This window comes from Nymphalis io, chromosome 27, assembly GCF_905147045.1.
Source record: "Nymphalis io chromosome 27, ilAglIoxx1.1, whole genome shotgun sequence".
In the NCBI taxonomy this organism is placed as follows: Eukaryota; Metazoa; Arthropoda; class Insecta; order Lepidoptera; family Nymphalidae; genus Nymphalis; species Nymphalis io.
The window spans coordinates 2,572,347-2,597,789 of record NC_065914.1 but is presented as its reverse complement, the minus strand read 5'-3'; the positions used below and the strand labels follow the sequence as shown (position 1 = coordinate 2,597,789).

The following is a 25,443-nucleotide window of genomic DNA, read 5'->3' as shown; positions in this document are numbered from 1 at the left end:
CGGACATAACAGCCTATTCATTATATTATATAACCCTTTATATATATGGGTGTGTATTTGTTACTAAAAAATGTGTTCTCAATAAAAATAGGTTATTTTTTATGTAAAATAAATATAAATAAAACAAATACTTTAATAAACTATATTTCACTGTATAACGTAATATTTACATAACGTATATTGTACAATATTTTTAATATCATTTGTGAAATAATTTATATTTATAATTATCTATGCTAAAACTATTCTGAACGAAATAAATTAATAAATTTAACCCTAATAATCCCTAAGCAGCATTTCTGCAACAGGAAAATTCCTTCCGATTGAAAAATTATATTGTTGAGAATATTAAATAATTGATGACATTACTATGTAATGTCACTAATAGAGATGTCACTATCAAAATGAATTCAATATAAACTGACCACAGACAATGAATTTTTTTTTATTTAACATGGCACTGTTAAAATATCACACAGTATTATATCCTTTGTGGTGGTATTGTAGTCTACTGGTAGTATACTGGATACTACCAGTAGACTACAATACTAAGTATTGCTTATTCGGTAGAACATGAGATGAATGAATCGTGCGGTAACCACATGTCGCAGAATCAAAGATAAGACGCCATAATTTGAGTACAACGCCATCTATAAGCGGTTCTCGGAAACGTCAAGTAGTACGCTTGAGTAAGGTCGAAAGCCGATGCGTCGGCTCACCTTCCGAGGCCAGGACGTGGAGTGGCAGACCTCAGTCTGTTACTTGGGGTGTCACTTGGACCGCAGGCTGCGCTTGATACCCACCGTTAACAAGGTGGTGAGTCATGCCGCGGCTGCCCGGTCTAAGTTGTACACCCTTTTCACATCGCGGCTTCCTATGAAGACCAGACTGAGGGTCTACGGTGCCTACGTCCGCTCGCGCCTGACGTATGCGGCCCCCGCCTGGTACGCACTCTGCTCAGCGTACCAGAAGCGGAGGATTCAGATCCAACAAAACCGATGCCTGCGAATGATTGTAGGAGCTCCGAGGTACGTCAGGAATGACGTCATCCACCGAGACACCAGGACGCCCACCGTGGAGGAGTTCGTCCGCAAGCTCGCTCGCTCGCTATTTGCAAAGGCGGATAGCAGTGCGAGCGTACACCTCCACGGTATAGCACCGCTGACATCGGACACTTGAAGTTTGTTGAACGTTCTCGTGCGAGGGACTTGGGAAGGGACTCCGGGGCGAACGGTCGTCGTCTTGTATCGTGTCCAACCACTTTAATCGACGTGGTTAAATGTTATTTTGTAATTATCGATTGTAAGCGAACAAATAAACAGTTGTACGAGATTGAACTTTTACTTTGCGTCTATAACATGTCTGATAACGGCTCCGAAACGAATTGCGCCACGTGATCAATACCACGCCGTCATACATATATATTATATCTTGTTGACATTTATACGGATGTTTTAATTGAGACCTTTCTCGAAAACATTTTGATAGTGCAGTTTGGTTTGCAACATATCATTTTCATTCATATCAATGTGGAGGGGAGGCAGTAGAGCTCCGGCTATCGATCTGAAATAATAAAAAAAAAAAATTAGAAAAAAAATTGGGCTAACTGATAATGGGAGATAGGACAGGAAATTTTAGATTAAATTATTTTATACAGAACTGTATTGCTTGTATATATACAGGGTGTTGAAAAGTCTACTAAGCTTGGACAACAAAACAAACCCACACCGCTAGGAAATAAATTAGGTAACTTACCTCCCCTCTGCGTTTAAGAAGTTGAAAGTGGAACAAGCATGCTCGGTTTGCAATATCTCAACATTCAGTTTTGCTTCCCTTGACGCCTTGAATACGGAATTTATAACTTTTCTATCATTCGTTTCTAAGCCTATTATCTGTAAAAGAAAACAATATTAGTAATAAATAATAACTTAATAAATATATTTTAAAATAAAAATACATATTTAAAAACAGAATGGCATATGAAATTTCAACAGTGTTCTAAGGGACATTGCACTGGCCCATTATGATCTGATGAAGTAATGTCGTCCGGACAGATTTCCGCTACGGCGGCCTATCTCAAGTGATTAGCCAACTACGCAGGAAATATAGTGCACAAGTGTGTGCGCAAACACAGGTGCACTCTATTCCCAACTCTTATAATCCGATAGGACACGATCGGAAAGAGTTTAGGTGCAGGACCAACGGATTTTCGTGCTTTCCGAGGCACCGGAGTGTACACACTTCCAACTTCCAGACTACGGGCTGCTGCTGAGAATTTTCGATAGAAAAATCCAATAACTTTATTTGCCCCACCTGGGATTTGAACCTAAGACCTCCGGGTCCTTAACCTTACTGGGTCTTACATCAAGGCAGTCAATTTGATTGTATGTTGATGAAGTATTAACCGAGTTAAACAAAATAATATTATACATGAACAAATTCCAAAAGATATTTTTTTCATATAACACAAGAATCTAACTGACTGACTGACTAGTGGTAGGGCTTTGTGCAAGCTCGTCTGGGTAGGTACCGCCCACTCATCAGATATTCTACCGCAAAACAGCAATACTTGATATTGTTGTTTTCCGGTTTGAAGGGTGAGTGAGCCAGTGTAATTACAGGCACAAGGGACATAAAATCTTAGTTCCCAAGGTTGGTGGCGCATTGGCTATAAGCGATGGTTGACATTTCTTACAATGCCAATGCCTAAGGGCGTTTATATACATATCATATAGACAGGTTGACCAGTTTTCACCTGGTAGGCCATTTGATCGTCAGCCTTCCTACAAATAAAATTTTACAAAAAATATCAGAGATAGATATTCTTACCAATAAATCAATCTTAGGTTCCAAAAGCTTAAAAAACCGAAGTGAAGCCTCGTTGATTTCACTCGATGTACGTATTTGCCACGACAATATTGTCCTGAACAAGATGGTTTACAGAGATAAGGCACTTTTACATAGGCAGATTTATACCATATTGTGAAGAGAACAAAATTAGCTTTCAATTGATATATGATTCATAAAAATATTTTATGAACATATAAAATTTTAATCTTTTTTTTATTTAATTTAATTAAAAATATTTACAGCCATATTTTTATGTGTATTGGCAATACACCAAAAGCTTAAGCTTAGCTTTATCCATTAATAAATTTATTTTCAATAAAATATTTACAGAAATATTAACGAGCTAATATTTATACTATTTGAGGATTTTCATTATATTATTACCAATAGCTATATAATAAGTACTCTAATAGCAATTAAATATTCATATTTCTTAAAAATTGCCTAAGTCCCTCAAGATTCCTTTCCAATGCAAAGCTACCCATAACACAGGCCGCATTTCTAAGCTGAACGGCAATGGACAACCTTTGCCCATTAAGTTAGGCCCCGACCATCAGATCCCTCTCTCTAAAGCGACGACATATAATAATTGTATTTTGATAGTATAAAATAGACATCACCCCCTGGATTGTACACCTTGACAATCAGCATATATTTGAACACACAGATCATACATATTTATGTATCCAGAAGTAAATAAATGTACATTGATAGACACAACCTCCGTTGGTTTCACTATTATTATAACTATAAAATAAAACTTACCTAGGAAATATAGCAATTGGTCCTAACACTGTGATTCCATTGTTAATTCGAAAACCATACTGAAACAAATATATTATTTATTCATTCATTTAATATATAATACTATCTACTATACAAAATTATAAGTAACAGCCTATAAATGTCCCACTGCTAGGCTAAGGCCTCCTCTCGCTTTTGAGGAGAAGGTTTTGCAGCTTATTCCACCGTACTGCTCCAATGCAGGTTGGTAGAATACACATATGGCAGAATTTCAGTCAAATTAGACACATGCAGGTTTCCTCACAATGTTTTCCTTCACCATCAAGCACGAGATAAATTGTAAACACAAATTAAGCACATGAAAATTCAGTGGTGCTTGCCTGGATTTGAACCCACGATCATCAGTTAAGATTCATGTGTTCTAACCACTAGGCCATCTCGGCTACAATATTATATTACATAACAAACATGATGTAATGTATCAAATGTCTTTATATACTGTTCAAAGGAGTCTAGTCAAATGTACAGATTACATCAAAGTGCACAAGTGTGTATCCCTATCCTCAGTGGAGTACCCCACATTCTCATAGTCAGACATAATCGGAACGTGTTTAGGCGTTTCGCTTTTCTAGGTAGGGAGTGTGAACGTCCGCCAACTTACTCGGTAATTATGAAGAATTTCTAGAAAACATCGGTTAATAACTTTTTTTGGCCAATATGGGGCTTTTCCCAAGATATTTGATACTCTTTACTTACTTTTAAGCCTTAAGTTTTGGCTAAAACAAGAGGGATTTCACTTTTTTTTTACTTACGCTTCCATATGCATCTATCATGAGGCCTAGGTCTTGGTCCTGGTTTAAGATTTTTACTGTTGTTTTTCCATCACCCTCATATGCAGCTTTATTTCTTACACTATAAAAACAATATATATAATAAATATATATTTATATATAAAACTATTATTATTCAGACTATAGATTTTGTATACTAAATATGTATTATAATTAAATGATATATTTTCCACGTAAGAATCAACGAAATTCTGACTTTTTATTATCTATATAATCTTGTACAGAATAATAGGTATACCTTACTTATTAATGTTTTTTTTTCAATACCATTAAATAATGCGCGTAGTATTATTAATTTTTTTATAATGAAAAACGCATGCAGAATATATAAAAAATATTTGAATTAACAAAATGTAGTATGAGAAAAACGATATGAAAATAAACTATTCTAACCTTAAAAATAGTGGATTTCTTTTAAATGTTTCTCCTACTTGTCGAAAACTTCTTAACAGCATTTTTAATGATTAAGAAGTTTAACTAATTTCGGTAATAAAGTATTGCGCACATTTATTTTTAAAATTAAAATGCCTTTGGCATAGCACAAAAAGTCATATTGACACTTTGAATTTTGACAGCTTAAAGTTTCAGTAATGAACTGAAATACAACCGATTAAAAATTACTTAGGTATATATACTTTCATAATTTATTTTGCAAAACAAATGAAAAAAACGTGTTAGATTGTAATAATAATTAAAATAATATTTGTTTGCAAAAACCATTTTATTGTATGGCGTAAATTGAAATAGTGATGACGTCAATCAGTATAACTTGACACTTATTAAGTTGTCACCTTTGCAGCATTGCAGATGCGCGGTATTTCAAAATTTATAAAACCCAGTTCATTGATTTTTGCTTAATTTAGTTTTCATTATTTATTTACTCGCAATATTTTTGTCTTCCCTCTAAATCTAATTAAATCAATCTAATATAAACTGCAAAAGTTTTTTAGTGTCTTTAAAGAGAGAAAAAGTTTAGAAGATATTTGCTTACATGTATCATTCGTGATAATTTTGATATAATTGGAAGATGGAATGTGCTGTAACATCAACCCAGGTTATTTGCCCTCAAAAGGACCGTAATGAAGTGTATAAAAGTGACTATGACCTGGACTTTTGGAAGGAAATAAAGAAACGCTGGATGGTGCTTGGAGTCTTGACGACAATGGCTCTTGCTGTTTTGGCGCCGAATTACGGGGCTCCCGGAGGCAACTACAAGCATGCTCACGTAGATATTTCTAGAACGCATTGCACCCATTCGCCCATGTAACTACATTATACTTTTCTCACTTTTTTAAAGCTCGTATTTAAACATCATTTTTATATCAGAGATTTATATGTATAAAAAAAACAACTGGATTCACATTGAATGTGTTAAAAATAATAGTACTTGATGCATTCATTATTATATTTATCCAAAGCAATCGAGAATAAACAAAAGCCACTAAGCAAGAAGTATTTCTTGTAATATATAATAAATATTAGTAATAAATAATTTAAAATTCAAATATTATGTATGACTGAATTTACTTTTATTATTATAAGTCCAGTAGAGTTTTTTCTATTAATATATTGTTTATAGAATCCTGGAATTTGGAAGTTAGCAGTGGTTAAACTCGAATGACTCAGTAAATATGCCATTGCTCTGGATCCTGAAACTTTCCGGTCATGTTGAATGTAGACCATCAGATTATCAGAGTTAGGGAATAGAGATTGCACTTGTGTTTCTGCACTATAATGTATCTTACAAAAGTCGGCTAGTCTCCGTTGAGAATAGTTAACAAGGCTAAGAATACAGACTTGATTTTATTAGATAATTTCTAATACAATAAATAAGTATATAATTTAAATAAGTAAATTCAGCATGCTTTAATTTTTTTATAATTTTAAAAGCAATTTCATATAAACTTATAATTAAAAATTTCGTGCTTTTTCACAATTCATCCTGACATTATGACTCGGATCATTATATATAATTCTAAAAAGCTATTATGTAATGGAATCATATTAAATATATGATAAATATTTTTATTTCACACAATTTTTTGCTTTACACTTACATATGCTTTAAAATAATTCAATATTGATAACAAATTTACTCATTATTGAAACATTTTTTTTTTTTGTTTTACTAGAAAATACTGGCCCATTACAAATGGAATAAAATTTATTTAAATTCATAGCCGAGTATAGATTGTTAAAGTTCAAACAGAATCAGAAAAATGCTTTCTTTGCCTAATTATTTACTGTAATGCTAAGAATTATGCACATATAATAGATTTTTATTCAATATTAACATTTCTTGAGAGCCAAGACCGTTCAGTTAATAGAAAGTATCCAGAAAAAGATCCAGAGAAAGATCATGGTTTGAAATTCTGGCAAGGATAGTTATCCTTAACTAACTTTTTCCTTGAGCTTCATTTGATTGATTTGTCGGTGAATGAAAATATACTTAGGAATCTCATGTAGATTTATATTATGCCATATCTATATACTGTTATTAACTGCCTCGTTGGTCTAGTGGCTAGATGTATGTAGCTCCCGAGGTTCGATCCCCGGGTAGGGTCGATAAAAAAAATTGGGATTCTATCGAAAAATTCTAGTAGCAGCCCGGAGTCTGGAAGTGTGTGCACTCCCGTTTCTCAGAAAGCATGTAAAACCGTTGGTCCTGCGCTTGAACTGTTTCCGTTCGCATCTGATTTGTTGTCCGATTATGTGACTGATTGGAGAGAGTACACATACTTGTGCAATTTGTGCACTATAATATTTTCTGTGAAGTTAGCTAGTCTCCCTCGAGAATGGTCGAAATGGCCGAAATCGGTCCGGTCAGATAATTTGCCAGCAGAGGGGGAATTATAGGCAAGGGCAGCTACGAATATTCTTAACAGAAGAAATTTCTCCAGCTGTTTCATTTATATGCTTACATTATATACAATATATTTATAGTGTGAAAACATAATGAAATTGGAAACCTTTTTTTTTTCGAAATTTATCCTTAGTGATACATTTTAAATAAATATTTTAAAAATAATTAATATAAAAATATAAGTAATTTTAATATTTTTTTTATTATATCTAATAATACAGTTATTTCCTGCAGGTATATTTCACATGGAATACATAAGCCACATTCCTCGGACGTACATATATTATAATGCGGGTCGCACACGCGTGCATGCATGTCGCATCCGCATGTACGCTTTGACAGCGCTCCATGCACATGTCGTTGCATTCGTTCTGTCCGCTGTCACTGTTAACGCACTGTCAGTTGCGCTGGATAGACGAGTTATTGAAGGGTAAGATATTCATTGGGATACAATAATTATACTTAAATGACATTGCAAAATTTAAAAAGGTGATATTTGAGAGTGAAAATAAATATAGAGAGAGTGACGTATAGCTAGCTGTCTGTCTTATGCCGTTCTTGCTTGTGAGCTGGTGGAGCTGGGCACCATATGGGTTGTTACTGTTAAGAATGTGTCAAATAATCAACGCATTCGCATTCTCCAAACTTTTCATATCCTCATACGCTACGCCATCATACATTGTGTTAGTGAACCCGCTAACGGGGTCCTCGGCATTACATATGATGATAACCTTGAACCCACGTCGTGGGTTGTTGGTATACGGTAAGTACTCTACTAATAAATTAGATATTTTTCGGGTCGTTTTCCTATAAAAAATATCTTTGGAGGTGTTCCCGTGTTTAGTGATAGTGAAAACGTGCATTCAATGAAAAATGAGTAAGTTAACAAAAAGTTATTTCACTCGCTCCGATCCTGTAACCAACCTGTAACCACCAACCCGCACTGGAGCAGCGTGGTGGAATAAGCTCCAAGCCTTCTCCTCAAAAAAGGGAGAGGAGGCCTTAGCCCAGCAGTGGGACATTTACAGGCTGTTACAGTACTCTACTGATCCTGTAACACTGATCTTCTACCTTTTTGTAGTTTTCATGTTGTTTGCTAATAATAATCGATTCATTGAAAATTGCCTTAAAATGTATTCTATAGTATTTTACGATTGTATTTTTGTTTTGCACGTCCTAATAAAACTCACCTTGTCATGTAATAAATAATTTATTATTATTTCGAAGCAATTACACAAAGTCCATTCTTATTCGTGATAGTCAATTCTGCTGTCTTCAATTTTTCTTGTTGAATTCGTAATGGTGTTCCTTTTCTATTTGAGTTTTATGCTTCTGTGCTGTATATCTGAAGGTTTAACAATTCTTCTGCTAACCCTACGCTAGTATAAAAACTATGTATTACATATATGTAAGCTAAATTTTTATTATTATTTCATTATCTTAAGGATTAGAAATAAATAATAATAAGTGTGTGGGGATGGGATCTATGACAGAAAAAAGGAAAGACAGCGCTTGTAGACTATTCATTTTCTCATTTCAATGTATTTCATTAATGTAATGGACATATTCATTGTTTGATTAAAAGTTAAATGTTAATTGAAAATAAGTAATATATTTTTATCCTAAAGCAGTTAATTAATTTCGAAGAGCAATTGAGTGCACGATATTTTTACACGTAAAGCCGTTAGTCCTGCGTCTGAACTCTTTCCGGTCGTGTCGGATTGCCGTCCCATCGGATTATGAGAGTTAGGGAATAGAGAGTGCACCTGTTTGCGTACACACTTGTACACAATACTATCTCCTGCGCAGTTGGCTAATCTCTCTTGAGATTGGCCGCCGTGGCCGAAATTGTCAGATTGTCTTGTTTATTTAACTACCCCCCCCCCCTTCTTCAATCTTATCAAAGATATTAGCATGAAAACATAGACAGTTAAGTACTTTAATATATATATGTTCTGCGCAGTTGGCTAATCTCTCTTGACATTGGCCGCCGTGGCCGAAATCGGTCTGGAAAACTTTTATTATGAGTATGATAGTTAAATCTAAAATTTAGTTTTAATCCAACGGTATACCATCATAACGGTTTAATTCTGATGGGAACAAATATAGAATAGTCAAAGTTGACTTGAATCGGGAACGTATCGTAATTGTTATTGATTAGTAGAATTAGCCCCCAGCTAGAGAGCTGGCCGCGCCAATTCCAATATATAAATATTTAGCATCAAGAAGTTGATTTTATAAAAATCTTGAATTGGTCTTTTATAAATATAACATTAAATCATATAAATTGATGTAAATAGCTAACTCAATTAATCTTAAAAATCCAAACAACATATTTTAACACATTGAACAAATCACAAGTCGCGCCAATAATACATTAATTATTATTATTATATTATATTATTATTATTATATACATATATATATATATATATATATTTTTTTTTTTTTTTTTTTTTTTTTTCAGCCTTTTGCCGTCCACTGCTGGACGAAAGCCTCCCCCATAGAACGCCAACCATCCCGATCTTGGGCAGTCCGCATCCATCCCGAACCTGCCACCTTTTTTAAATCGTCGGCCCATCTTGTCACAGGGCGTCCTACACTACGTTTGCCTAAGCGTGGTCTCCACTCCAACACGTGTCGGCTCCATCGGCCATCAATGCGCCTGGAGACATGACCAGCCCACTTCCACTTCAGCGAGCTAATTCTAAGCGCGATGTCGGTGACTTTAGTTCTCTGGCGAATGTCCTCATTTCGGATTCTATCTGCCAGAGAAACCCCAAGCATCGCGCGTTCCATTGCTCGCTGAGCGACCCTAAATTGGTGGACCAGTCCTACGGTAAGTGTCCACGTTTCGGCACCGTAAGTCATTACAGGTAGGACGCACTGATTGAAGACCCTGGTCTTAAGCGACTGTTGGATCGACGATTCAAAAATATGACGTAACCTCCCGAATGCCGCCCAGCCCAAACGTATTCTTCTTTTAGCCTCCTTCTCAAAGTTGTGCCGGCCAAGTTGTATAGTTTGGCCCAGGTAGATATATTCCTGCACAACTTCAAGTGGAGAGCCATTTACGACCACTGGTCTCGGGGATACATGACGGTTTGCCATAATTTTGGTCTTTTCAATGTTCATCCCGAGACCTACTTATCTTGAAGAATCGCTCAGGCTGTTTAGCATCTCTTCCAAATCCTGCAGAGTCTCCGCCATGATGACAATGTCGTCGGCAAATCGCAGATGTGTAATGTGTTGGCCATTTATATTAATGCCGCGTCCGTTCCAATCGAGCGTCTTGAAGACGTCCTCCAATGCATTGGTAAAGAGTTTCGGTGATATTACATCTCCCTGTCTTACCCCGCGATGCAATTGGATTGGTCTTGTGCTCTGATCTTGTACTTGGACGGTCATGGTTGCGGCTTCGTACAAACACTTTACCACCTGGACATACCGACAGTCAATTAGGCATCTCTGCATGGATTCCAGAACAGCCCAGGTCTCGATGGTATCGAAGGCTTTTTCGTAGTCCACAAACGCTAGGCATAGAGGCTGATTATATTCCTCGGTCTTCTGTATTATTTGCCTTAGTGTGTGTATGTGGTCTACGGTACTGAAGCCTTTTCGAAACCCAGCCTGCTCCACGGGTTGGAAGTCATCGAATTTTCGGGCAAGACGATTCGTGATTACCCTCGAAAACAATTTGTAAACATGGCTTAAAAGTGAAATGGGGCGGTAGTTTTTCAGAAGAGCTTTATCGCCCTTCTTGAAAAACAGCACCACCACACTTCTGCTCCATGTCTTCGGTGTTATACCATTGTGGAGGACGGAATTAAAGATGTTAGCCAGCTCTCTCAGAACTGGTGTGCGTCCTGCTTTGAGAAGCTCTGAGGTAATTCCGTCATCTCCTGGAGCCTTTTTGTTTCCAAGTTGCCCGAGAGCAATCTTAATCTCGCCCAAATCGATGTCGGGAAGATCGTCTGATAGATGGCGTGTTAGTCTGGCTCGTGGGTCATCCGCACTGTGGGACTCAGGTGGAGGTACTCGTGATGAGTATAAATCGCCATAGTACTTTTCGACTTCAGCTAGAATCTCTGGTTTTGAGGTGACGGTTGTGCCTTGTATGGTTCTGAGTTTTGTCAGGTGACAACAGGAGGTATGTGACTGCAAAAACCTTTGAGCCCCTATTGAGTGCTATAGCATCTTCAATATTCCGGGTATTCGCTCGTCTTGTGTGACGCCTTATTAGTTTTTTAACCTTCCTGTTAAGTGCCTGACACTCAGATGGCGTCATGTTCTGCTGTTCTCGTCTCCTCGTCATCTCGTTCAGAGTTTCGCCTGAGAGCTTCGACTTACGTCCATTGCTCTTTTGTCGAAAGTAATTCTGGCCTACCTCGCGGATGACACGCACCAGACCATTGGTGGCGTCGTCAATGCCCTGCCTGGTTTCCAACATGGCAAATCGGTTCTGTAGTTCCAGCTGGAAGCTTTCGCAACCAGCTTCGACCTGAGGCAGAGTTGGTCTAAGAGTCGACTTCATTAACCGCGATCGTTCTATTTTGGTGTTAATATTATTATATTATATTATTATTATTATAATACATAAACAGGTATAGTAAATACCTGTTTATCCATTAACAAAATGGCGGTTTTAAATTAGCGCGCGTTTTTTTTTAATAACTATTAAACATTCCAAAAGCCAAACGAATTAAATATTCAAGAAATAACAAAATATGTAGCACCAAAGCAAACAAAACAACGAGTAGATTTTCTACCTTAATAAAGTTTTTCTTTTTATTTTATTTTCTTTCGTTTTCTACACCTGCAAAACAACCCGCAAAGTGGGTCTTCGGTATCTAGGAAGAAGATAAATTTTTTTGAAAATTAGTATAAATATAAATATGTCTAAACATAAAAACCAAATTATATGCGTATACTAAGAAAGTTTTGTTTAAATGGTCATACAATTTTATTGTCGAATTTTATTATGGCATTCTTACGAAGAAAAACTTACTTTTAAAATGAGCCCACTACGTGGGTTCCCGTGCCCGCAATTTTGGCGTTGAATGGGTTAAAAAGTACCTGTGAATGGGTTAAAAACTAGCCCGGGGTCCTGGCGCACGGCACTACCTGGTCCTACGATAGCTACGCCACTGTTCGGATATCTGTTATGAGCACGTATTAAATAAACAAGGCAAAAGACATAGCGACATTAATTATAAAAAATTAACTATAATACTTTCAATTTTGTTTTATTATCGTATAATTGTAGATTATATCTTAAAACTCTATTTAGATAATTATTATTACAATGACATCCGGCACAGAGCCTATTCATACATAACTAATTAATTGTCTATGGCGTATCCCATAGGCAATTACTATGTTAAGCAAGTTATTGGGCATATTTTCAAGATTTTTGCTTCCGGTGCCTTTAAGAATTTTTCTTTTATTATACAGGGTTACAGGGTAATATGTCACGATCCTTTTAAAGGGTTATAGTTCAGGACAATAGCTATCAAATGACCCCCAAAATGCTTATGCAAAAGTGTATCGTTTTCGAGTTATTAATTTTTTAATATTTTTTTTATTTAAAGGATGTTTAAGATTCTAAAATTCAATAAAAAAAAATATCAACGTATTTTCAAAGATGGTATTACTAACTACCACAATATTCGATATTGGTCTCAAAAAGAACAGGGAAACCCTCACAAAAAGCGATTAAGCGGTTTCCAAAGACAATAGCATTTCTTAGAATTTCCTACCTGGTCTCTTTGTTATCTAATTTTCTCCTGAGTTTATGATTGTTACTGTACTTTTTATGTACCGATGGATAGCTAAGGAAACGCAGATGTTTTTAAAATGATCCGCACGATAAGAGCCATAGTGATTTTTACAAAAAATTGCGAGTAACTTAAAGAATCAAAATTAAAAATCGAAAAGTTGTACAGTTTTGGATCTGTAATTTAAAAATGCTTGAAGATTGTTTTTGTTTTATAACTGGTTATTATTAACTGGTTATTATTAATTTTTTTTGTATTTCTTGCTAGGGTACATCCCTAGCAAGAAATACAAAAAAAATAGGGAAAATACGTTGATTTTTTTTTATTGAATTTTAGAATCTTAAACATCCTTTAAATAAAAAAAATATTAAAAAATTAATAACTCGAAAACGATACACTTTTGCATAAGCATTTTGGGGGTCATTTGATAGCTATTGTCCTGAACTATAACCCTTTAAAAGGATCGTGACATATTACCCTGTAACCCTGTATGTATTGATAATTTAATGCCGAGTTACATTATTATCGATCAAAATAATTGTATATATGTAAGTACAGTACAGTAAAAGCCTGTTAATGTCCCACTGCTGGGATAAGGCCTTTTGAGGAGAAGGTTTGGAGCTTATTCCACCACGGTGCTCCAGTGCGGGTTGGTGGAATACACATGTGGCAGAATTTCTGTGAAATTAGAAACCTTTTCCTTAAAAAGGGAGAGGAGGCCTTTAGCCCAGCAGTGGGATATTCATAGCTGTTACGTTATATTTATAGTATTACGATATGAAAGTTTTATACAGACGGGAGGGGTTCCTAGAATAAATATAATTGAATGGTATTTCAGTGCGATATTAGCGTCTCTGGCGCGCCCATGCGCGTGGCTGCCGCTCTCGCTCAGCAGGGATGGTGTCACGGCATCGTTAGCTGCCACTAGCTATGCGATGTCATTCCTGTTCTCGCCACTTGCTCATCTTTTGTTGGTAAGTCTAATTTTATCATTGCAGCTTTCAAGATCTTTCATAACATCATCATCTAGTGACGTGACAAAACTTCTCAGGCCCCAATGAAAAAAAGTGTGAACATGGATTGTCGACCCAAAATTTTTTTTTCTCTTTTATATATATATCCTATGCTTGAGTGTGCAACTGGTGATAGAGCTTTGTGCAAACTCGTCTGGGTAGGTACCACCATCTCATCAGATATTCTACCGCAAAACAGCAGTACTTGATATTGTTGTGTTCCGGTTTGAAGGATGAGTGAGCCAGTGTAATTACAGGCACAAGGGACATAAAATCTTAGTTCTCAAAGTTGGTGGCGCATTGGATATGTAAGCGATGGTTGACATTTCTTACAATGCCAATTTCTAAGGGCGTTGGTGACCACTTACCATCAGGTGCCCATATGCTCGTCCGCCTTCCTATTCTATAAAAAAAAGTGCTATAAAGATATTTATCTTTCTTTTAACATAGACAGAATTAAATTCCTCGTTTTCCTAGATTTATTGATCAATACTCGTTCGATTGCAATAGGCTAAGGGTCTTTTCCGAACCGGTGGTATTTTCTAGTTTGACTATCAATAAGTAAGTGTAATGGTTCAATGTTGAATGAATTGTTTTGATTTGATTTTGGATGTCTCGTGTCCAAGGTCATGGGCAATGTCGAGGCTTTCCGAACTGTAGTTAATAAGGAAGTGGTACTTCCAGTGTGGACGTGTACCGCTGCCATCCTTGCGAGGAGTAGCTATTACGGTGTCAGCAGCTCTTGTGCCATTCGCGATCGGGAGTTTGTCTCCGAAAATGGAAATCGGTATGTAGTTTGCCCCATTTTTTACTTGGGTGTATGTTTTTTTATATAATTGCCGGTAAGAAGAATGATTCCACTCCACCTGATGGTAAGTGGTACTTGGACTCTACTGAGTCCAAACGCGACGACGGCCGATACCAAAGGATGTTCTGCAGTAGCCGCCCCCGCCTTGCCGGCCCGCAAGGTTTCTCTTCACGCCTCGTTTGAAGGAACCCAAGTTATAGAGGCTGGTAAACAATTCCATTTTTTATTATGAATAAAGACCGGTTACAGCCTTGTCCTTGCTTTGTCCCTGCTGGGCGAAGGCATCCATTTCAGGAGGAGGTTTTGGAGTTTATTGCACAACTCTTCTCCAATGTGGGATGTGGGTAATTTTCATTCGACACACGCAAGTTTCTTTAGGATGGTTTTCTATTCTGGCAAGTCCTATTGGCGACTGTATGTTTTAAAAATAAGTATTTATATATATGTACGGGTTTTAAATAAAAAATATTTCAGATGTGACAATAAACAAGATATCAGCTCTAGCAATACTGTACAGCGAGTGTTGCTCGCTGCTGAGAGAAGCAGAAGGCAGTTTGTACGTTATTGATGTAATGGCAACACTGTTTTTAGGTAAGTCGATCCTTTAATTTATTTAAACAAATAAATAAAATTGAAGTATCGGTCTGTGATTTTTATATTTGGCTATTAGCGAGCTACCAAAACGACCATATTTTTTTTCGTTTAAACGATCGCTGCTACCTAATTAAAATATTTTTTTATATATTCAGTGTCTATATTTCAAGTATATCCGTAGAGCTTTGAACATGCTTAGTCTATTTTCGTGTTTATTAAGTTATATAATACATAAATAATACATATATATATATATATATATATATATATATATATATATATATATATATAATTCCAATAGGTGTTAAAAAGGTAGAAGTAGTTTGAATGATTTCGGAGAAAAACCAAATTTCACGCCGGCGAAGCCGCGGGTTATGCTAATTAATTAATAAAATGAATGTTTATCCTCTAGGCGTTTTTATTGACTATATACAAATCTTAAATTGTTTTAAGTATAAGTATTATTATGAAAATATAATAAATTATAATTTGTGCATAAGTTTATGCCAACATTTACCACGGACAATGCTTCAGACAGAATGAGTGCCGAATAGACCAATGTCATGCCTGTATTATAATTATCAGCCATATTCACTCGATGAAAATAAAGCTGACAACTATAATACAGGAACTATACCGCAGCCCCAGAAAAAGCAGAACTGATCAAAGCTTTTACTGGTGGTAGGGCTTTGTGCAAGCTTGTCTGGGTAGGTACCACCCACTCATCAGATATTCTACCGCAAAACAGCAGTACTTGTTATTGTTGTGTTCCGGTTTGAAGGGTGAGTGAGCCAGTGTAATTACAGGCACAAGGGACATAAAATCTTAGTTCCCAAGGTTGGTGGCCCATATGCTCGTCCGCCTTCCAATTCTATAAAAAAAAGCTGGAAAATGACAAAAAAATTGATACCACAATTCACACAAAGAACGACATCTTTAATAATAATAATATCTTGGGACATTTTTCACACACGGCCATCTGATCCCAAATTAAGTTTATACAGAGCTTGTGCTATGGAAACCAGACAACTGATTACTACATATACTATATTTCTTTTGTAAATACATACTTTTATAGATAATTACACCCAGACTCAGGACAAATAGACATGTTCATGCACACAAATATCTGTCCTGGGTGGGAATCGAACCCACAACCTTCGGCGTGAAAGGCAAGCATTCACCAACCACGCCAGCCGGCTCGTCGAGACATCTTTAAACAAGTCCTTGTCGACGAAGGAAGAAAGAAAGAGCATCAATATAAAACGTTTACCTGTGTATTCAAAGTTGTTTTAATTCCACTCAAATACATTTATCTACTTTAATTTAACATCAAAAAGTTCCAATCTAACTTTTACGAATCCGTAATGAATACCACAGATTATTTATACCACATTTTTTGACTGCCTTGTTGGTCTAGTGGCTTGATGTAAGGCCGCATACCCGGAGGCCCTGGGAATTGAGGTCGGGCCAATAAAGAGTTGTTAGGTTTTTCTGTCAGAAAATTCTCAGTAGCAGCCCGGAGGCTGGAAGTTGAAATTGTGTACACTTCCGTGCCTCGCAAAGCATGTAAAGCCGTTGGTCCTGCGCCTGAACTCTTTCCGGTCGTGTCCGATTGCCATCGATTATGAGAGTTGGGGAATAGAGAGAGCACCTGTGTTTGTGCACACACTTGTGTACTATAATATCTCCTGCGTAGTTGGCTAATCTCTCTTGAGATTGGTAGCCGTGGCCGAAATCGATCTGGAAGATATTATTATTATTATTATTTATGTTACAGATTAAAGTGTATATAAGTAGTTAAGTGTAATAGTCTTGTATTACAAATATATTAATCAAGAACTGTTTGTAGTGCATAACAGCAGAGCTATTAGCGAAACGTATATGTAAGTCTATGGTTTGTTTATCTATGCCCCTTTTTTCGATTGGAATCTGTTATGTACATTTCTAATATTTTATACATAATGTTACGTGTTTATGTATGTTTGTTGTTAGAATAACTGATGAGTGTGTAGGACTTGCAAAGGGACCAACAATGATTACGGTAGTATGCGCAAGCGATACCGTAACGTCCCTCGAAGAGGCGGAGTGGATTCCGCTGGTTTTAGTAGGTATTCCGGCGCATGTTCGGTGTCAGTGAGCCCCACATATACTCCCCCCTCAATTTACGTGACGTAAACGCGTTTATCCAGCGAGTAAAAAAGGACTATCAACGATGCGTAACGAAACACATAATTTTTAATTTCAACAGTGTAATTTATTTATCCCCAGTTATAAGCTGGCTGACGACAGTGGCCGCGTCCAGCTATCTGTACGTGAAGTGTGGACTTCTCACGCTGACCGAAGCCCACGTTTTGTTGCTGGTAGCTACGCCGAAGTCAACTCATATTGGTAAAAGAAAACTTTTTATATGTATCGTATCCTAATTTTTTTTCACTGATAATCGAGGTTTCTGTTATCTAGTGTTATCCGATCCATTGGCGTATCATTCACCATCACAATCTCCGACTTATCCGGTTAGAGGGATAGGTGGGGTTTTCCTGTAATAAAAACAAACTTGTTGCTCAATAGATTAATGTCCAGATTCTTTATTCAAGGAATGATGCGTTTTTCTCACGGATCGTAGAAGTGTACGAGCGTTACACAGACGTTACCATTGGCATGTTAGTTATGGATTAAGGACGAAAATAGATAACGTCGATTGAAAAATTCTATGATGTTTTAGAAACTTTTGTAGAATACATGGTAACCCTGCGCCAGCAGAGTGGGCGGCGCCCCCGTGCGCGGCGGCGGGGCTGGCGCGCCTGCCGGCCGTGGTGGGCGCGCCGACGCAGGCGCTGCTGCTGGCGGCGCTCGCCCCGCCGCGTCCGCGCGACCAGCTGCCCACCTAGAGAGCTCACTTCCAGCTGGCCTTCCTGCTCACGAGTGTTGAAAATTTGTTTTATGCATCGAAAGTAGACTGAATTTTTTACCTATTGTCATTTTTTTTCAAATCGATTGACGTCAATGTGTATTCTGTTGGCCCTAATGGTCTCGACTGCGTCCCCGGGCGAGAGGGTGAGTCATCAGTCAGAGTCAGTTAATTACTCAAACCGGATGCGGTCCCGACTCGCACATAGGAATCCTAGGAAAAATAATTCTCTACATCTTAAGCAGATTTATGTGTATAAACCTTATTTATATAAACAAACAGGACAGAATCTGCTTGGTTTTTATAATTTAACATAGTCGGCTACAAAACCAATAGCTTTGAAATTTATTACTATTGTTATAAATTAAAAATTGAGGCAATTTTTGGGGCCTTAAGTAGATCTTAATAATTCATTACAATATAAACAGCTATTATATAATAACACTATAGTCGAATCCAATGGAAGAGCAAAGATATTGGTCGTGATCTAAATCATGTGGTATTAATAACGGATTCGTGAAAAAATGGCGTTTTGAACGTCGACGACATTATCAGAACTGGAAGTAAAATAATTGTGGATAATTTATCTTTATTTATAACACAACACTATTCCAGTGTTGTGTTATATTAATAATAAAGATAAATTAATCGAGAAATATTTGTGGGGAATGTAGCAGAGTAAATCGTTTATCTTCAGCCATTTGAATATTATAGTTCAGAAATCCGGGCTGTATTGTTGTTATATGAAATATTTTATATTATAAAAAATGTGATAAATTTTTCATCCAACTTTACCAATTTTTGCTGCAATATCCATTTTTGACTTCTAACCAGTTTATAGCAATATTATCTATAGCAATGAACTACTTGTGGTATAAGGGTGTGGTATATGGATTGGTGCTTAAGCTTGAGGAGCTAAGTTTTTCAATCAAAAGTTAATCTCCTTATTCCATACAGAAGCGATACATTTTATTGGGCTTTTGTTCAGAAATGCTTAGCAGCAAACCAAAGTTTAGAAGTAATTATACTTCGATGCCTCAGAAAGCACGTGACGCCATAATTCCTGCCAATTAACTCTTAAATCGTTTCGGATTTGCCGTCCCATTAAGTGAAGCAATAGAGTACACCTGTGTTTGCGCACATACTTGTGCACTATAATATGTCCTGCGCAGTGCTTAGCTTAGTCTATCGAGAATGGCCTTGAGAGTGAATCTTGTACGTCGTAATCCTCTGGTCCTCTCTATGATAGCTTATTCGAAGTTCCACCAATAGTAACGTAATGCATTCACTCCGTCTCATTATGCTCAAGTTTTCAATATTTATATAACATTGCTTAAGTATTTTTCCATCCTTTAGGGCTATTCTGTACGAACAAACTCTTAACTCGTGGTAGAAAAAGGTCTTAAAGGTCAAATAGTGATATGCGACATTGGCCGTAATAATGATAACATTTCAAGAATAAACGCGTCAAAATAGTATACCACCATAAGTCGGTTGGCAACATTTCACTGGTGAGTTAAGTGAGTTCTTACAGAATAGCACCGCTGTGCTGTTACTTAACTGATAATTGTTAATAAAATATTTTTAATGTAATTTTGTTTCATTTTTGTTTCGACTCCTATTTATCCTGTCGTGTTTAAGTTTAAAAATGGAAAACAAATCGTCAGAAGAATATATCTATATGGGAAACGGCCATTTATTTGGAGTACACGGAACGTATTTAGCAAATTATTAATGTACAAAAGTCTGTCTCATGTCGATTCTCCTTGGGAATGCTTTTGAAGGTGGGTTGCAACTCTGCCACTATACGGATGGATTATATTATATTATACGTGAATTGATATTTCTTACTAAAAAAAAACCTTTGTTTTTACGATGTCTACGGGTTTAATGGGGTTAAAGGAACAGTCTGTCAATGCTCGGCATATTTTAGGGGTCGGAGCTTATTCCACCACGATTGACTACTGACCCGCTCCAATGATTGATATTTCGATAAAGCGTCGCAACACGCTAACCCGCTCATCTCTAAGGCGTGCATGTATAGCCCCTTAGAGCTACCTAAAATGACCCGTAGGCGACCTAAGCACGTCCTACTCGATCCCGTCGATAGACTCACCATACACGACCAACATGCACTTGTTAGGGAACACAAACAACACACACCGACCCCGCCGGCGGGGTCGACGACCCTCTTACGTTACGTCCCGTCAACGCTTAGGTGTATGACGGCGCTTATAATGCACACGTCCCTCCCTCCCGATTTCAACGGAGTCCTAAGCCGAGGTCCGGCATCACAGGAGGCACCCTTGGAACGTCCGTCTCTCTTGAGCCACACAGGCTCCCAACATCCGGCTGAGTTCAACTCGCCCATCCCGCCCGGTGACGCTGTAGAGGCCAGTAAGGCCAACAGTATTACACAATCCGAAAAAAAATAAAATAAATCCAATGATTGATGGAGATACGCATGTGACTGATTTTCAAAAAATACAAATAGATAGATAAAAATATATATATATATACTGTTTTGGTTTTGGTAACTCGCAAAAGTTCATATTAACTTAAAAATGACAGTTATTGTGAAACCACAGACAGATACTTTATTTATTTGTATAGTTGATTTTTACCGTACAATCGGTTATTTCTTATCTGTCTAATTTTTTTTTGGTTGAATTGGATCTCTTTAAGGCATCACGGAATCATGCCTTTCTATACTTAATTCTATTTTGACTTTTTGTATGTTTTATATTTCTAACACGTATAATTACGTTATAAATAATAAACAAAGATCGGGAAATTAGAAAAAAACAATATGTATTCTTAGTTTAGATTCCTTTATTACATATTAATTTTATCACATTGTTATTATGTCAATCGCTCATTTTAAAATACAACACATAAGAAGTTTTACTTATAATTAAATTTAAAATCACAGTCAAATATCTTAAAATCTATGAATATAAGTATTTTTTATAACATTTAAAATTAAATCAATATATGATCGAATAATATAATAAATTATAATTTATACATAAAATAATTATGTACTATAAGAGTAGTTATTCGCTTGGAGATTATGATATAGACGTATTTTTTTTTTAAATTTAATAAATATTTATCATTGACAGATGCACATATATAGAAATACTGGATGTAGTTAATATGGACAAAACTCGAGTAAGGCGTAAGAAAATTACGTTTGAAGGATTGATTTTTAGAAATAGCAAGTTATCAAGTGTATTCTGAATTCTACACTGAATAATGTGATTTTTTAAATTGTATACCTATATGCTATGCATCCAGACCAGTAAATAATAAAAAAGTAATTTACGGACAAAAACTAAGTACTTCTTCACATCAATAGCCAAGAAGATTATAATATATAATAATTAAAAAAAAGAATATTAGCAATGACATTTTTTTTAGGGAATTACTAATATTCCTATTCACCCCTCCAATAAAGCGTGAAGCTTGTGTTAGGGAGTGGTGACGACGATTTTTGCATCACTAGGCAGCCCTTGAACCGTTTATTGAAAGATTTAATTTTATTAAACTAAGAGATTGTCTACTCGTAAGATATTATTTAAGGGTATTCTTTTTTTGATATTTTATTAATATTTTTAGTGTCATTTATTGATTAATTTTCTAAGACACATATCCTACGTTAATAAGAGTAACAGCCTGTAAATATCCCATTGGACAGCAAGACTAAAAACAAATTCGAAACACACCGCAGAAAAAGGTCTTAAATGTCTGATAGTGATATGCGACATTGACCGATATATTGATAACATTTTAAGAATACACGCATCAATATAGTATATCACCTTAATTGGGTTGTCAATTATTTACTGGTAAGTAATGAATTGAGTTCTTACAGAATAGCACTAGTGATTTCCCTTCCTTTTTGAGATTTTGTGCTTATTATTATATATGTAATATTTACTTGAATACTGGTTCGTAAATATTCACGTGGCAGATTCAAATATATTAAAAAAAAAAGTATTTAAATAATATTTTTGCTGGACTTATAAACTTTGGATTAAAAAAGTAGTTTTAATTTTTTTTTTTTTTTTTGTACAGGGCACAGCATACGTACTATAACATTATTATGGCAGAAAGTGAAAGAGAGCTATACTTAAGAAGAAAAGAGTAATATACCTTCCATTATTACCCCATCCCAAACATTCGTTTGAGATTTATTTTGACATTAAACCAAAATGACGCCCATTATTACATAGTAGTGACGTAATGGCAACTAAATATCTAAGTATCTAAGGCTAAATTTAAAGTAAATTAACTAAGATGGCGTCTGTTATGAGCTAGCCTCCAACGGTCCCTGCTGTTGTAATAATTCCCAATATAAGCCTCGTTTTCGGACCAATTCCTCGTGCGAACCGCTTTCAGCGATGACGCCTGGAAACAAAAATATAACTCAATGTATGTTGAAACACAGAAGCGTCAAATGGAACGTAGGTGGAAAGGACGAGAAATGTGAGAAAGGTAGGGTAGCAGAGTGGAAAGGGCAGTAGTATAATGAATATTGTAAGGTTAATTGACGTTTTTTATTTTTTAATTATTTTGCTTTCTATACCATGACATATATACATTAGATGCAGGAAAGCGGACCCTGGCGTTACTAGTTCGAGAAAACGCTAGGCAGAAGAAGAAGAAGCTTTTATACCATGACTGTTTCAATAAAATTTGACTAAGCATACAGATATTTTATACTTTTTTGTAGTTACAACTCTTTTGGAATTTTCTAAATCAAAAACAAAAGAACACATTTTCTTAGGAGTTGAATTTATATCTTTTGTGTTTTTATATAAATAAGACTGTAAGTTCAAGTTTCGATTCGATTATGTTTTATTGTTATGATTCGTCTTTAGCCTTTGTTTATACAACTATAATAATAATAATAGTGTCCTCCAGACCGATTTCGGCCACGGTTGCCAATCTCAAGAGAGATTAGCCAACTACGCAGGAGATATTATATTGTGAGCGCAAACACTTGAGCACACAGGTGCACTCTCTATTCCCTAACTCTCATAATCCGATGAGACCGCAATCCGACACGACCGGAAAGAGTTCAGGCGCAGGACCAACGGCTTTACGTGCTTTCCGAGGCAAGGGAATGAACACACTTCCAACCAATAACTTTTTATTAAAAAAAAAACCAATAACTTTTTATTGGCCCGACCTGAGGATTGAATCCAGGACCTCCAACTTTACATCAACCAACAAGGCAGACATAATTATGTATTATACAACTATATACTATTAACGTATTAATTAGCACTGTGTTAACTGACATCTTATGAAAGATGAGATCGTAGACAATTTAGTACTTTTTATGGTTTTGACATATTATTAATAACTGATTCGATGTAGCTAATAATTCAATTTATACGTGACATTGGCAGAATATTTTGCTCAAATTGCGTAGATACGCGCCAGAAATGGTAAAAAATGGACTGATAATAAATCGATTGCTAAAATGCTTAATAGCCAATTAATATCTAAGTCTATAAAGTCGATAAAGTCGAGATGGCCCAGTGGTAAAAACGCGTGAATCTTAACCGATGAATGTCGGTTCAAAACCGGGCAAGCACTTCTGAATTTTCATGTGCTTAATTTCTGTTTATAATTCATCTCGTACTTTTCGGTGAAGGAAAACATCGTGAGGAAACCTGCATGTGTCTAATTTCATCGAAATTCTGTCACATGTGTATTCCACCAACCAATGGTGGAATAAGCTCCAAACCTTCTCCTCAAAAAGGGAGAGGAGGCCTTAGCCCAGCAGTGGGACATTTACAGGCTATTACTTACTTATCTAAGTCTTGGTCAGTGACCCTTTCTCTTCTTAAAGAGAAATTGGAGTTTAATTAATGTTTTTATTCTAATAGCTTATAAGCGTTTTAAATTGCAGAATATTGCAAATATAAGTTTTGCTAATGGAATTAAAATTATTTGACGTACCTCTATCGACGACGCATATTATGTCAGCGTGTCGCACTGTAGCCAGGCGATGGGCGATTATGACTGTTGTCCTGTCTTTAGCTGCAGTTTCTAAGGCTGCTTGTACCACCTGGAAATTTGTGTAACTATATATTTCTGATGCGTGGGTGGTACCTACCCAGAGAGCAGTACTTGCGCAAGCCCTTACCACCAAGTGAATTAATGACTTTTTACTAATCCAGGACTGAATTATGCATTTATGTTTTTTTATCTGTTTTCATTTTTTTTAATGTAATATTAGAATGGACATACCTTTTCACTGGCTGCATCAAGAGCAGATGTAGCCTCATCCAGTAGGAGTACCCTGGGATTCCTCAGCAGCGCTCTAGCGATGGCTACCCTTTGCTTCTGTCCCCCAGACAAAGCAGCACTACCAGCTTCCAATACTGTGTCGTAACCCTGAAAATTTATATAACGATTACATTTAATTATTAATTGAAAGTTGTTGCTTTTCAAATTAAATAATTCATTATTACTTAATTAATTAATAATTTCATTATTAATTGTAAATTGTAACTAAGAATTGTATGATTGAATTGATTTTTAATTTAAATAAATGATAATTATTATTATTCGAGTCGGCTTATAAGGAGACTTGAATCATCACGTAACAGTATTGAATTAAAGGTAAAGCTATCACCGTTTCGGAATGTAAATTGTCTAGCAATCGGCAAGATACTCAAGCAGTTACTATTTTTAATCCTTTCATTTACAATTCAATAAAATAAATACATATCCTGCTTGGAAAACAACAAATACAAACTAAACGCTTTTTTTCATTTACTAATATAATCATGTGTTGAGTAATATGCGTTATTTATCAATGTCTTTTTTGACATGAGATTTGTACCTATTAATAAGCAAAGTTAAATATAACTGTGGAGGATTATAGAAACAAACACCGCGCCCGTGAAGGTTTTATTGAGAAAGTTGGTGTTATAAATTTATTTTTACTTCTTGTGTTTGTACAACGTTTTTGGTATTTTTTTTACTTCTATAAAGAAACTGGCATAACTT

General features: G+C 36.0%; 3 protein-coding genes across 5 annotated transcripts in view; 1 reads left to right on the top strand and 2 right to left on the bottom strand.

Annotated features, from left to right (window-relative positions):
* Positions 1-126: 126 nt before the first annotated feature.
* On the bottom strand, positions 127-5,003 carry LOC126778927 (NADH dehydrogenase [ubiquinone] 1 alpha subcomplex assembly factor 3). The gene is made up of 6 exons (XM_050502681.1): positions 4,839-5,003; positions 4,407-4,506; positions 3,616-3,674; positions 2,830-2,923; positions 1,756-1,892; positions 127-1,563 (listed from the first exon to the last, which is right to left on the bottom strand). Exons 1-6 carry the CDS (start codon positions 4,898-4,900, stop codon positions 1,455-1,457), a joined length of 561 nt encoding a protein of 186 aa, XP_050358638.1. The 5' UTR covers positions 4,901-5,003; the 3' UTR covers positions 127-1,454.
* A 330-nt stretch (positions 5,004-5,333) lies between these two features.
* LOC126778913 (uncharacterized) lies at positions 5,334-20,004 on the top strand. 2 transcript variants are annotated; one of them, XM_050502668.1, is made up of 7 exons: positions 5,334-5,670; positions 7,543-7,738; positions 13,924-14,059; positions 14,783-14,885; positions 15,381-15,497; positions 17,772-17,891; positions 18,264-20,004. In XM_050502668.1, exons 2-7 carry the CDS (start codon positions 7,554-7,556, stop codon positions 18,389-18,391), a joined length of 789 nt encoding a protein of 262 aa, XP_050358625.1. In that variant the 5' UTR covers positions 5,334-5,670; positions 7,543-7,553; the 3' UTR covers positions 18,392-20,004. The 2 variants fall into 2 exon arrangements, with proteins under 2 accessions (XP_050358625.1, XP_050358624.1); XM_050502667.1 differs by having other exon boundaries at positions 5,334-5,708.
* Positions 20,005-21,225: 1,221 nt separating this feature from the next.
* LOC126778790 (multidrug resistance protein homolog 49-like) overlaps positions 21,226-25,443 on the bottom strand; it is a 61,702-nt gene continuing 57,484 nt past the window's right edge. For both annotated transcript variants that reach the window (XM_050502453.1, XM_050502454.1), the window contains 3 exons: positions 24,679-24,825; positions 24,388-24,496; positions 21,226-22,824 (listed from right to left, as the gene is read on the bottom strand). In XM_050502453.1, the coding sequence (XP_050358410.1) occupies positions 22,724-22,824; positions 24,388-24,496; positions 24,679-24,825 (357 nt within the window). In that variant the 3' untranslated portion in view covers positions 21,226-22,723. The remainder of the gene's footprint in view (positions 22,825-24,387; positions 24,497-24,678; positions 24,826-25,443) is intronic.

Coding starts and splice junctions, on each gene's coding strand:
- LOC126778927 (XM_050502681.1), bottom strand. CDS start 4,900: ATGCTGTTAAGAAGTTTTCGACAAGTAGGAGAAACATTTAAAAGAAAT. Junction 2,924..3,615: donor CCAATTGCTATATTTCCTAG/GTAAGTTTTATT, acceptor CATCTTGTTCAG/GACAATATTGTCGTGGCAAA. Junction 1,893..2,829: donor AACCTAAGATTGATTTATTG/GTAAGAATATCT, acceptor TTTCTTTTACAG/ATAATAGGCTTAGAAACGAA.
- LOC126778913 (XM_050502668.1), top strand. CDS start 7,554: ATGGAATACATAAGCCACATTCCTCGGACGTACATATATTATAATGCG. Junction 15,498..17,771: donor AATGGCAACACTGTTTTTAG/GTAAGTCGATCC, acceptor ATTTATCCCCAG/TTATAAGCTGGCTGACGACA. Junction 17,892..18,263: donor GCCGAAGTCAACTCATATTG/GTAAAAGAAAAC, acceptor CTGCGCCAGCAG/AGTGGGCGGCGCCCCCGTGC.